Below are 11815 nucleotides of genomic sequence, written 5' to 3' on the forward strand. Positions count from 1 at the left end.
TGGAAACGCTCTCCACCCACACCGCTTGGTGCCTCGTCTGAGCTGCTGTGACTTATATTACCATAGTAACTAGTATATCATGCAAAAGCGCAGATTCCAACCATTTAAATACTTTGTATAGTTCAAGACTTAAGGTCATTTGAAAACATCACTGCACATAATAATGGCAGCTACAGTTTCCATCTTAAAGATATAAAAAAAAATATTTGGGAATGTCTGGCGGGCCACATTGTAAAGCTTAAAGGGCCTTTTCTTTGCCCAGGTCTGCTCTATACAGAATCGCTAAAAACTACAACATGTCTGACGGGGTAAAGACGCAGTCAAAAAAGTCTTGGCCTGCAGGAGGATTATGGCACGAAATTAAGAGTGGCCTCAAAAAAGGCGCATCCTGAAGAGACAGTCAGAAAGCAGCTTGAAGATGTTCTGTAAAACAAAATCTATGCAAAATGTTGACCAGAGCACCACTGTTACATGTTACGGAAGCCATAAAGAAGTGTTTTTAATGTAGGAAAAATCTTAATACAACCCCTTAATGTGTTAAATAGATAAAGGTTGACTTGACTTTGACACTTACTAGCAACAATAAACTGGTCTGGCATGTCGTTGGCCAGTTTTTCATTCACAGCATCAGAAATGGGCCCAAAGATCACAACAGGTCTCTTGAAACCAGCTGGAAATGATGAACATGAAATGATCAGTGTCATTTACGAGGGTAAAAAAACTGATGGTAATATTTAAGCACCTTCACGCAGGACCACCCTCTCATAGGCTGGGAATCGTGTGGCAATAGGAGTTGCACTGAGATCCTCCCGATTTTTACGAAGGTCTTTTTTCTTGGCTGCTCGTTGCCCTCGCAGCCTCCAGAAGTCTCCTCTGTCGTTGCCTGATGCAACTCGTGCAGCATTCTGGACGTTGGACATTTGCTCTGCTCTGTGATGCAATACAAATATGCTTAAATGTTATTACATCATCATGTGGAATATATAAAGGGAAACATTTTCAAATCCATTTTTATTCTGTATAAAGTAAGACACATGCTGAATAAACTGCATATGTTATATTATTGTTTTATTTTTCCATATTTAACATATTGTGTCTATAAAACAAACTTTTAAAAAAAGGGTCATTAAAATAATACACAAACTGTGCTACTATGAACAAACCAATCCATTACTTATAAGTTCTAATGTGTTAAAATATTCAGATATTGTGTTTTTAAAAACAATTGAAATTATGCTTTGAGTAAAGAACAACGGCCTTCCAGCTTGTATTCTTCGGTTATTTAAATTAAGAGGAGAAAACTATAATTCAGGGGGGATACTGATTTTTGAAATAGGTAAAGTAAAAATGAATATAAAATACAAAGTTATTTCAGTTTTAGGAGTTAATGTTAATCTACCATGAACTGATTAACGTGGATCCCGACTTAAACAAGTTGAAAAACTTATTCGCGTGTTACCATTTAGTGGTCAATTGTACGGAATATGTACTGAACTGTGCAATCTACTAATAAAAGTATCAATCAATCAATCAAAATAGTGGAACAAGCTCAGTGATGACCTGAACACATGTAGTTCTTTGTTAAGGTTTAAGAAAACCTTGAAAGATGAAATAATTGAAAATTACAAAACATACCAACGATTACTTTCATCCCATTGATTTTTTTAACGATGTTCCAGGCAATCTAATTTTCAGTGAATGGATAGGATAGGCAAATATAAGCTTTGGCTTCAGCCTATTTCTTTTTCGGTCATTCTTTTTCTTTTCTTTTTGTGTGTAAATGTGTATGATTATTAAATATGTATAATCTGTACTGTTAAACTGGTCACACAAAATGGTTGATGGTTGATTATATGACCGAAATAAACTTATTTCATTCATTCATCATCTTTACACTTGGCAGGTTTTGCATCTGCTCCAAACACAAGAGACTACAAATTGTGTTAAGACGAGGATTGTACTGACCTGCTCTTATTTGGAATGATGCCTTTCTCCAGCAGCTGGTTTTCTTTGTTCGTACGCACTGCCAGCCAGTTGCCCAGCTTGCCATCATAAAGTGTGTCTGTAACTTTGAAGATCTCTCCTCTGGCGAAAGGAAGACTTTGTGGGGCTTCTTTCTCATACTCGAAGTGGGTCCTGATGAAGAAAGCATCACCTCTGCCAGAGGCTAAAATGTCTTTGTAAACTGAAAAAAGACAGAAAATAATAATGTTGGTGAAGGTAAAAAATAAAATAAAAAATACAATGTATTTAATTATGTTATAGAAAGTACAGCGCAATACACAAAAAAAAGCACTAACCCAAAAGACAAGTTAAAAAGGAGTATGAAGAAACAAAGTTTGTTTGATCCCAACCCTGTCCAAAATTACGTCTCTGATATAATATTAGGTAACGGTCTTCAGCAGTTTTATTTTCTTTGTAAATAGAGATGTTTGATAATGTTTTTTTTGCCGATATCGATATTCCGATATTGTCCAGCTCTTAATTACCGATTCCGATATCAACCGATACTGATATATACAGTCGTGGAATTAACACATTATTATGCGTAATTTTGTTGTAATGCCCCGCTAGATGCATTTAACAATGTAACCAGGTTTTCCAAAATAAATCAACTCAAGTTATGGGAAAAAATGCCAACATGGCACGGCCATATTTATTATTGAAGTCACAGAGTGCATTATTTTTTTAACATACTTCAAAACAGCACCTTGGAATTTGGGACATGCTCTCCCCGAGAGAGCATGAGGAGGTTGAGGTGGGGGGTGTATATTGTAGCGTCCCGGAAGAGTTCGTGCTGCACTGGGTTCTGGGTATTTGTTCAGTTGTGTTTATGTTGTGTTACAGTGCGTATGTTCACCCGAAATGTGTTTGTCATTCTTGTTTGGTGTGGGTTTAGAGTGTGGCACATATTTGTAACAGTGTTAAAGTTGTTAATACGGCCACCCTCAGTGTGACCTGTATGGCTGTTGACCAAGTATAAATTACATCCACTTGTGTGTGTGAAAAGCCATAAATATAATGTTACTGGGCTGGCACGCAAAGGCAGTGCCTTTAAGGCTTATTGGCGCTCAATACTTCTCCTTAAGAGACACAGCTGCGTTTTGAAAGTCATAAATATTACGTTTTGAAACCGATACCGATAATTTTGAAACCAATATTACATTTTAAAGCATTTATCAGCCCATAATATCGGCAGTCCGATATTATCGGACATCTCTATTTGTAAACATAAACACCATACGCTTATACTGGTTATCATGGTATTTTTCCTGTCTTATTGAAAATAATTGTACATTTTCAGGTATCTTGTTATAGTTTGCTATGTATATGATTTTTGTGGTTTGCAAATGTACAATAGCTCAAAATTTCAATATTTTACATTTAATAAATCATTTGTATATTTCTAAAAATTCAGTCTTACCAATTATCATAACTGATCTCTTCTGCAGTACTGTTAGTAGATGAGGGAGTACCTTTATTACCGTTTCCCCATATCTCCACACAATATTTCAGATAAGGTAACACCAAAGAACAGTATAGAGTGTTTTTTGATTCAGAATTTATTTTTGCCGTATTTAATGTTATTTCATCTTATCTAATATCAATAAATCTTTATGTTTAATGTGTACTGTATTTTTCGGACTATAAGGCGCACCTAAAATTCTTTAATTTTCTCAAAAGTCGACAGTGCGCCTTATTACCCGGTGCGCCTAATAAGTTAAGTTAAAGTCAAAGTACCAATGATTGTCACACACAAACTAGATGTGGCGAAATTACCCTCTGAATTTGACCCATCACCCTTGATCACTCTTGGGAGGGGAGGTGAGCAGTGGGCAGCAGCGGTGGCCACGCCCGGGAATCATTTTTAGTGATTTAACCCCCAATTTCAACCCTTGATGCTGAGTGCCAAGCAGGGAGGTAATGGGTCCCATTTTTATAGTCTTTGGTATGACTTGGCCGGGGTTTGAACTCACGACCTACCCATCTCAGGGCGATTGATGACATTGATGTCAGAGTTAAAGAGACCAAAAAAGTGCAGAGCTGTTTGATTTTGCCATACAGCGGAGTGTCCTGTAAGAAGGCAGGTTTTTTAACACTTTTGGACCTTACAGGACCTCTTGTATTAATTTTGAAAGCCGCAGCCAAAGAAAAGAAGCACACAGATATACATATTTAAGCGATAACAACGGCGTATATAACCGCAGCGTATTAAGTTAATTTTTATTTATCGTTTGATTGACTGACGTATTGAAAATCGGTCGAGTCTTACAGTTGTATTACATTTTTCAATGCCTCTGGACATTGTATTTAACGCTTTTTATAGGCCTTAATTTTCGCTAAACTCATTCAATGACTATTCATGCTTTTTAATGCCCCACAGAAACCCTGTAAAAAATAATTAGAGCAGACTGTGAAAATGTTTTGATTATTATCGAATGCTACCTTCAGGTTTGCTCTGAGCAAGAATGGTCACATCTTCACCCTTAGGGATCTCCAGGAGGTACAAGACTGCATCCTCACGAACCATACCTCTGAAGTCCATGTTATTCACCTGAAACAACAACACAACTATTTCATTACCTTACTAACCTTATTGTTACATATGAATGTGACACAATGTTGGCCCAATTTACATCTTTCTATTTATTACACTTAGATTCATAAAAATGTTACTTGTATGTTTTGATATTTTAAATTTTTTAAAGCAGATAGATTAGCTTACAAGTTGATTATATTTTATATAATATATATTTAGTAAAGTGTATATTTAATATTAACTACCACATCTTTTTACTTTTGCGTGTTCTTTTAAATGTTAAATATATTAACTTTCTGCTCAATATTTTTATTCTATCTTGACTTGATTCTCCTAATATTATACCTTCCTTGTGTCTTATATTTTTTCATACTGGTGTTCCTAATTTTACGTTTCATGGCTACAAATGTACTCTCATAAGTTAAAGGCCTACTGAAACCCACTAATACCGACCACACAGTCTGATAGTTTATATATCAATGATGAAATATTAACATTGCAACAAATGCCAATACTAGTTTACTAAATTGCAATTTTAAATTTCGCGCCGAGGTACCCTGCTGAAACGTCGCGGTATGATGACGCGTGCGCATGACGTCACGCATTGTAGAGGACATTTAGTTACAGCATCGTTCCCAGTTATAAGTGGTCTGTTTTCATCGCATAATTCCACAGTATTCTGGACATCTGTGTTGCTGAATCTTTTGCAATTTGTTAAATGAATAATGGAGACATCAAAGAAGAAAGCTGTAGGTGAGAAGCGGTGTATTGCGGCCGCCTTTAGCAACACAAACACAGCCGGTGTTTCATTGTTTACATTCCCGAAAGATGACGGTGAAGCTTTACTATGGAACAGAGCGGTCAAGCGAACACGGTTAGATTGGACCACACACACAATTATGCAGCGATCATTTTGAAAGATCGTGTTACAAAGAGGGTCCCTTGAGAAGAAAGGTGCGGAGCCGACCTTCAGGTTGTACAGGTAGGACCATATAATCTCACTAAAACACTAGTAACACAATAAGCAGATAAGGGATTTTCCAGAGTCATCCTAGTAAATTTGTCTAATAACATCTGAATCACTCCAACTGTATAGTTTTTTTATTTTTCTAGTCCTTCACTCTCACTTTCCTCATCCACAAATTTTTCATCCTCACTCAAATTAATGGGGAAATCATCGCTCTCGCTGCTGGTGGCCATGATTGACGTGACGTCACGCGCATATCGTCTGCTACTTCCGGTACAGGCAAGGCTTTTTTTTTATCAGCACCAAAAGTTGCGAACTTTGTCGTCGATGTTCTCTACTAAATCATTTCAGCAAAAATATGGCAATATTGTGAAATGATCAAGTATGACACATAGAATGGACCTGCTATCCCTGTTTGAATAATAAAATCTTATTTCAGTAGGCCTTTAATTAAAAACAAAATTATGTTCCGTCAACTAAAGATTTGCTTAGAAACTATTTTAGCGCCATTAAAGGATACAACAGCATGCGTGTACGTAATGCCGCTGCAGCCGTATTGCAAACCATATGAAAGATAAAGATTATATTTTTGATTATGTGAAATGGACAGTGATAATTCAGCAGAGTAATGGTTTCATTAATGATAATAAACCGGTCTCTTCCTCCCTTTAAAACACTTATTTTAGTGTTCAGCAAACAAGAATAAAAGTTTCATTAAATACTTTAATTAAAAAAAAAAAAAAAAAAAAAAATTATATATATATATATATATATATATATATATATATATATATATATATATATATTTCCTTCATGTATTCAGTGTTTGGATGCCATTTAAATACCATTTAGATATAAGTTCTTACACTCAAAACCAATTTCCAACACAGTTAGGAAAAAAACTTTTTCTTAACCTGAGGACCACCTGTATTGTGGTTTTAATTTAAAAATAACATCTAATATTACATTCCTAAAATACGTTTTTACCACAAAATAATGACTGGATTCTTTTTATTTTTCCAACTTTTTTCTCTGAATATTTGGAAGTTTTAGTGTTTTTTCAATTGGATTTTTACAACGGTTGGAGGGGTAAATAAATTAATAATGAATAAACTATAAAAATTATTTAAAGTATTGAAATGAAGAATAAAAGATGGTCACCTTAACAATTTGATCTCCAGTGTGAAGACCTTGGTGTTCAGCTGCACTATCCTCTTGTATGCCAGCGATGAAGATGCCAACATCGTTTCCTCCTGCAAGCCTCATCCCAACGCTGTCACCTTTCTGAAAACGAACCATCACCGTGTTTGGCCTGAAAGAGCAAAGAATACGTCAAAAATTATTCTAAAAAAAAGGAACACATGCTAAATGAATCATCATTATTAAAAAGGATGATTATAGAAGTTATATCAATATCTGTTATACTGACCCGTACACTTCCTGGTCCTCTACGTTTGGCTTTAATGGCACCTTTGGTGGAGCGTGAACCTTTGGAACGACTAACTCTTACCATGCAGAAAAAGAAGAAAAACGCGTAAGAACTTTGGTTTAGATTCTATTTCTAGTTAATTTCATATGAATTGTTTAAACTACGTATGTCATCAGTAAGACAAACAAGTTTACTTGGTGGCGTTTGTGGCCGTGGTTCCTCCCTTTCAGCAGGCAATGGCGGTGTATCTTCCACAGGTCGATCATGACCTCGGAATGGGGTCGGCATGGCACCCATTTTAACCAGCCTGTTTGGTGGCTCCTCTCTACTGACATGGAAAAAGAATAAATAGATGTGTGCATCATTAGAGTCACAGCTTGATTTTGTTAATATAACATTGCATGGTGAAAACAAACTTGGTGGTACAGGAACTTTGTATATACTGCTCATTAGTTTATTTAGATGTGAAGTGAAGTGAATTATATTTATATAGCGCTTTTCACTTGTGACTCAAAGTGCTTTTACAAACCCCGTTTCCATATGAGTTGGGAAATTGGGTTAGATGTAAATTTAAACGGAATACAATGATTTGGAAATCATTTTCAACCCATATTCAGTTGAATATGCTACAAAGACAACATATTTGATGTTCAAACTGATAAACATTTTTTTTTTTGCAAATAATCATTAACTTTAGAATTTGATGCCAGCAACACGTGACAAAGAAGTTGGGAAAGGTGGCAATAACTACTGATAAAGCTGAGAAATTCTCATCAAACACTTATTTGGAACATCCCACAGGTGTGCAGGCTAATTGGGAACAGGTGGGTGCCATGATTGGGTATAAAAGCAGCTTCCATGTAATGCTAAGTAATTCACAAACAAGGATGGGGTGAGGGTCACCACTTTGTAAGCAAATTGTCGAACAGTTTTAGAACAACATTTCTCAACGAGCTATTGCAAGGAATTTAGGGATTTTACCATCTACGGTTCGTAAAATCATCAAAAGGTGCAGTGAATCAGGAGAAGTCACTGCACGTAAGCGATGATATTACATACCGTTGATCCCTCCGGTGGTACTGCATCAAAAACAGACATCAGTGTGTAAAGGATATCACCACATGGGCTTGGGAACACTTCATAAAACCACTGTCAGTAACTACAGTTGGTTGCTACATTTGTAAGTGCAAGTTAAAACTCTACTATGCAAAGCAAAACCCATTTATCAACAACACCAAGGAACACTGCTGGCTTTGCTGGGCTCGAGCTCATCTAATGCAAAGTGGAAAGGTGTTCTGTGGTCTGACGAGTCCACATTTCAAATTATATTTGGAAACTGTGGACGTGGTGTCGTCCGGAACAAAGAGAAACTATCTGGACTGTTATAGGCGCAAAGTTCAAAAGCCAGCATCTGTGATGGTATGGGGGTGTATTAGTGTCCAAGGCATGGGTAACTTACACATCTGTGAAGGCACCATTAATGCTAAATGGTCCATACAGGTTTTGGAGCAACATATGTTGTCATCCAGTCAACGTTATCATGGACGCCCCTGCTTCTTTCAGCAAGACAATGCCAAGCCACGTGTTACAACAGCGTGGTTTGGTAGTAAAAGAGTGCGGGTACTTTCCTGGCCCGCCTGCAGTCCAGAACTGTCTCCCATCGAAAATGTGTGGCGCATTATGAAGCGTAAAATACGACAGCGGAGACCCCGGACTGTCGAGCGACTAAAGCTCTACATCAAACAAAAATGGGAAATAATTCCACTTTCAAAGCTTCAACAGTTAGTTTCCTCAGTTCCCAAACGTTTATTGAGTGTTGTTGAAAGAAAAGATGATGTAACACAGTGGTGAACATGCCCTTTCCCAACTACTTTGGCACGTGTTGCAGCCATGAAATTTTAAATTAATTATTATTTGCAAAAAAAAATAAAGTTTATGAGTTTGAACATCAAATATCTTGTCTTTGTAGTGCATTGAATTGAATATGGGTTGAAAAAGATTTGCAAATCATTGTATTCTGTTTATATTTACATCTAACACAATTTCCCAATTCATGGAAACGGGGTTTGTAAATGGTGAAACCCAATATCTAAATTATATTTAAACCAGTGTGGGTGGCACTGGAAGCAGGTGGGTAAAGTGTCTTGCCCTAGGACACAACGGCAGTGAGTAGGATGGCGGAAGCGGGGATCGAACCTGGAACCCTCAAGTGGCTGGCTTTGGCCACTCTACCAACCGAGCTATACCGCCCGGTATAGCACTTAACCAAATGTATGTGAGAGAAAAATAGGGAGGCACAATCTAGGATTATGATGCATTTTTAATCTCAAATGCTTTTAAAAACAATGAACATGAAATAATTTGCAACATAAAAAGGATGTTGCTTTAAACTTAATACCACAGATATTTTTTTCTGTCAGTGCATTATTAACATAAATAACATTCAAAAGTACACATGAAGCTTTCATATTTAAATGTTTCACAATAAATACCTTAATTTGGTCTCAAAACGAAGTGGTAATGCATTATTTAAGGTATTATACCGTTTTAAAAGCCTAAGGCTTATATTTTTTATATTCAAAAAGTTGCCTGCAACATTGTCAGCGTCTGTTAGACTTCAGTTATGATTGTAGCACTTTCTTCCCTGATAACATGCAAATCCAATCAAGCAGCCCGACCTCTGAATATATGAACATAGTAAAACAAAATGATCCCTTTAGTATTCTATATGCCTTCTGCAAAATGCTGACTATTCAAAATGTGTGCATGTTAACGATGTTGGTTCAAGTATTTCAAACTAAGCTGCAAGAATCATGTTTCAAATTATGGGAGCATTATAAATGCGTACCTAAATCTGTGCGTCTGCAATTCAATTTTAAGTGTCTGTGAACTAATGTGTGCCTTTATCTCAAGGTGTGCGTGTTTTAAGTTGTCTGTCCGAATAATGGTTTGTCTGTGGGTAAAAAAAAAAAAAAATCTCTACAAAATACTTCTGACAACTACTGCTAAACCATGAACTTTTATTTACATAAAGTGATGGAAAATGCATTATAATTGTTCTTGGCTAACTCGTAGTGAGTATAGGGGAAGACAAGGTTAAGTTACAGAGAAAACTATTTTTAGAACTGCCACCGTGAACTTCACGGTGGCAGAGGGGTTAGTGTGTCTGCCTCACAATAAGAAGTTCCTGCAGTCCTGGGTTCAAATCCAGGCTCGAGTTCTTTCTGTGTGGAGTTTGCATGTTCTCCCCGTGAATGCGTGGGTTCCCTCCCGGTACTCCGGCTTCCTCCCACTTCCAAAGACATGTACCTGGGGATAGGTTGATTCGCAACACTAAATTGGCCCGTTTTTTAATGTGAGTGTGAATGTTGTCTGTCTATCTGTGTTGGCCCTGCGATGAGGTGGCGACTTGTCCAGGGTGTACCCCGCCTTCCGCCCGATTGTAGATGAGATAGGCGCCAGCGACCCCAAAAGGGAATAAGCGGTAGACAATGGGTGGATGGATGAATGGCTACACAGACAAACATGGCAGGAGTGTAAAAAAAGTCACATGTAAAAAGCTTTACATGAAGTGAATGTATACTTGCCCACTTGTTGTATGTTTAGAGAGCTGACAACTGCTGAAAATAAATTTTTTGTATATGCAAGTATATTTGGCCAAATAAACCTGATTCTGACAAATCTGACTAAATACACATGTTTTTTATGCACATGCAAAGCTTTAGCACAGATTCCTTTAAGCACACATAAAGTGGGGCAAAAAAAGTATTTAGTCAGCCACCGATTGTGCAAGTTCTCCCACTTAAAATGGTGACAGAGGGCTGTAATTTTCATCATAGGTACACTTCAACTGTGAGAGACAGAATGTGAAAAAAAATCCAGGAATTCACAATGTAGGAATTTTAAAGAATTTATTTGTAAATTATAGTGGAAAATAAGTATTTGGTCAACCATTCAAAGCTCTCACTGATGGAAGGAGGTTTTGCCTCAAAATCTCACGATACATGGCCCCATTAATTCTTTCCTTAACACGGATCAATCGTCCTGTCCCCTTAGCAGAAAAACAGCCCCAAAAGCATGATGTTTCCACCCTCATGCTTCACAGTAGGTGTGGTGTTCTTGGGATGCAACTCAGTATTCTTCTTCCTCCAAACACGACAAGTTGAGTTCATACCAAAATGGATACATGGATGATACAGCAGAGGATTGGGAGAATGTCATGTGGTCAGATGAAACCAAAATAGAACAATCGGTGGCTGACTAAATACTTTTTTGCCCCACTGTATATATGAATACGAACACACAACTCAACGACAGAAACGAAGTAAAGAGTCACACTTAATAAGACAGCCAATTGAGGAAAAATGGACAGGCAGATTTTTTTTTACCCACAGACAAATAACTCCCCAGGGAGGCATTCGAAGGGCATATTGACCAGAAGCCTGAACCACCACCTGGCTCCTCTGATGTTTACTCGGAGCTCATCCTGAATGACAGCGCTTCTCACCCTCTCTCTAAGGAAGAGCCCTACCACCCGACAGAGAAAACTCATTACTTGTACCCGTGACCTTCTTTTGTCGCTCATGAACATAGGCAAGTATAGGGATGTGGATCGCCCCGTAAATTGAGAGCTTTGCCTTCCGGCACAGCTCCTTTTTCACCACGCCAGACCGATGCAGGGTCCAAACAAGAACCATGGACTTGGGCTTGGAAATGTTGTAAACAGAATCTGTGATAAAGGGCAGCCCAAACCTCACTGGAAACAGGTCCGACTTACTACCAGCAGTACGGAGTAAGCTCTGACACTGATCATACAGGGAGAGGACCGCCACAATCAGACGGTCCAACACCCCATAGTCTCTGAGCACTCTCCACAGGA

General features: G+C 37.7%; 1 protein-coding gene across 10 annotated transcripts in view; it reads right to left on the reverse strand.

The window, feature by feature from the left end:
• Positions 1-11815, reverse strand: part of tjp2a (tight junction protein 2a (zona occludens 2)) — a 98246-nt gene that overhangs the window by 17578 nt on the left and 68853 nt on the right. For 7 of the 10 annotated variants that reach the window (XM_061876948.1, XM_061876943.1, XM_061876944.1 and 4 more), the window contains 7 exons: positions 7131-7264; positions 6937-7012; positions 6669-6819; positions 4447-4555; positions 1966-2185; positions 743-930; positions 575-670 (listed from right to left, as the gene is read on the reverse strand). In XM_061876948.1, coding sequence (XP_061732932.1) covers positions 575-670; positions 743-930; positions 1966-2185; positions 4447-4555; positions 6669-6819; positions 6937-7012; positions 7131-7264 — 974 coding nt within the window. The remainder of the gene's footprint in view (positions 1-574; positions 671-742; positions 931-1965; positions 2186-4446; positions 4556-6668; positions 6820-6936; positions 7013-7130; positions 7265-11815) is intronic. The other 3 variants (XM_061876950.1, XM_061876941.1, XM_061876949.1) reach the window with 1 other exon arrangement.

The sequence above is a fragment of the Nerophis ophidion genome, linkage group LG17 (assembly GCF_033978795.1).
Source record: "Nerophis ophidion isolate RoL-2023_Sa linkage group LG17, RoL_Noph_v1.0, whole genome shotgun sequence".
NCBI lineage: Eukaryota > Metazoa > Chordata > Actinopteri > Syngnathiformes > Syngnathidae > Nerophis > Nerophis ophidion.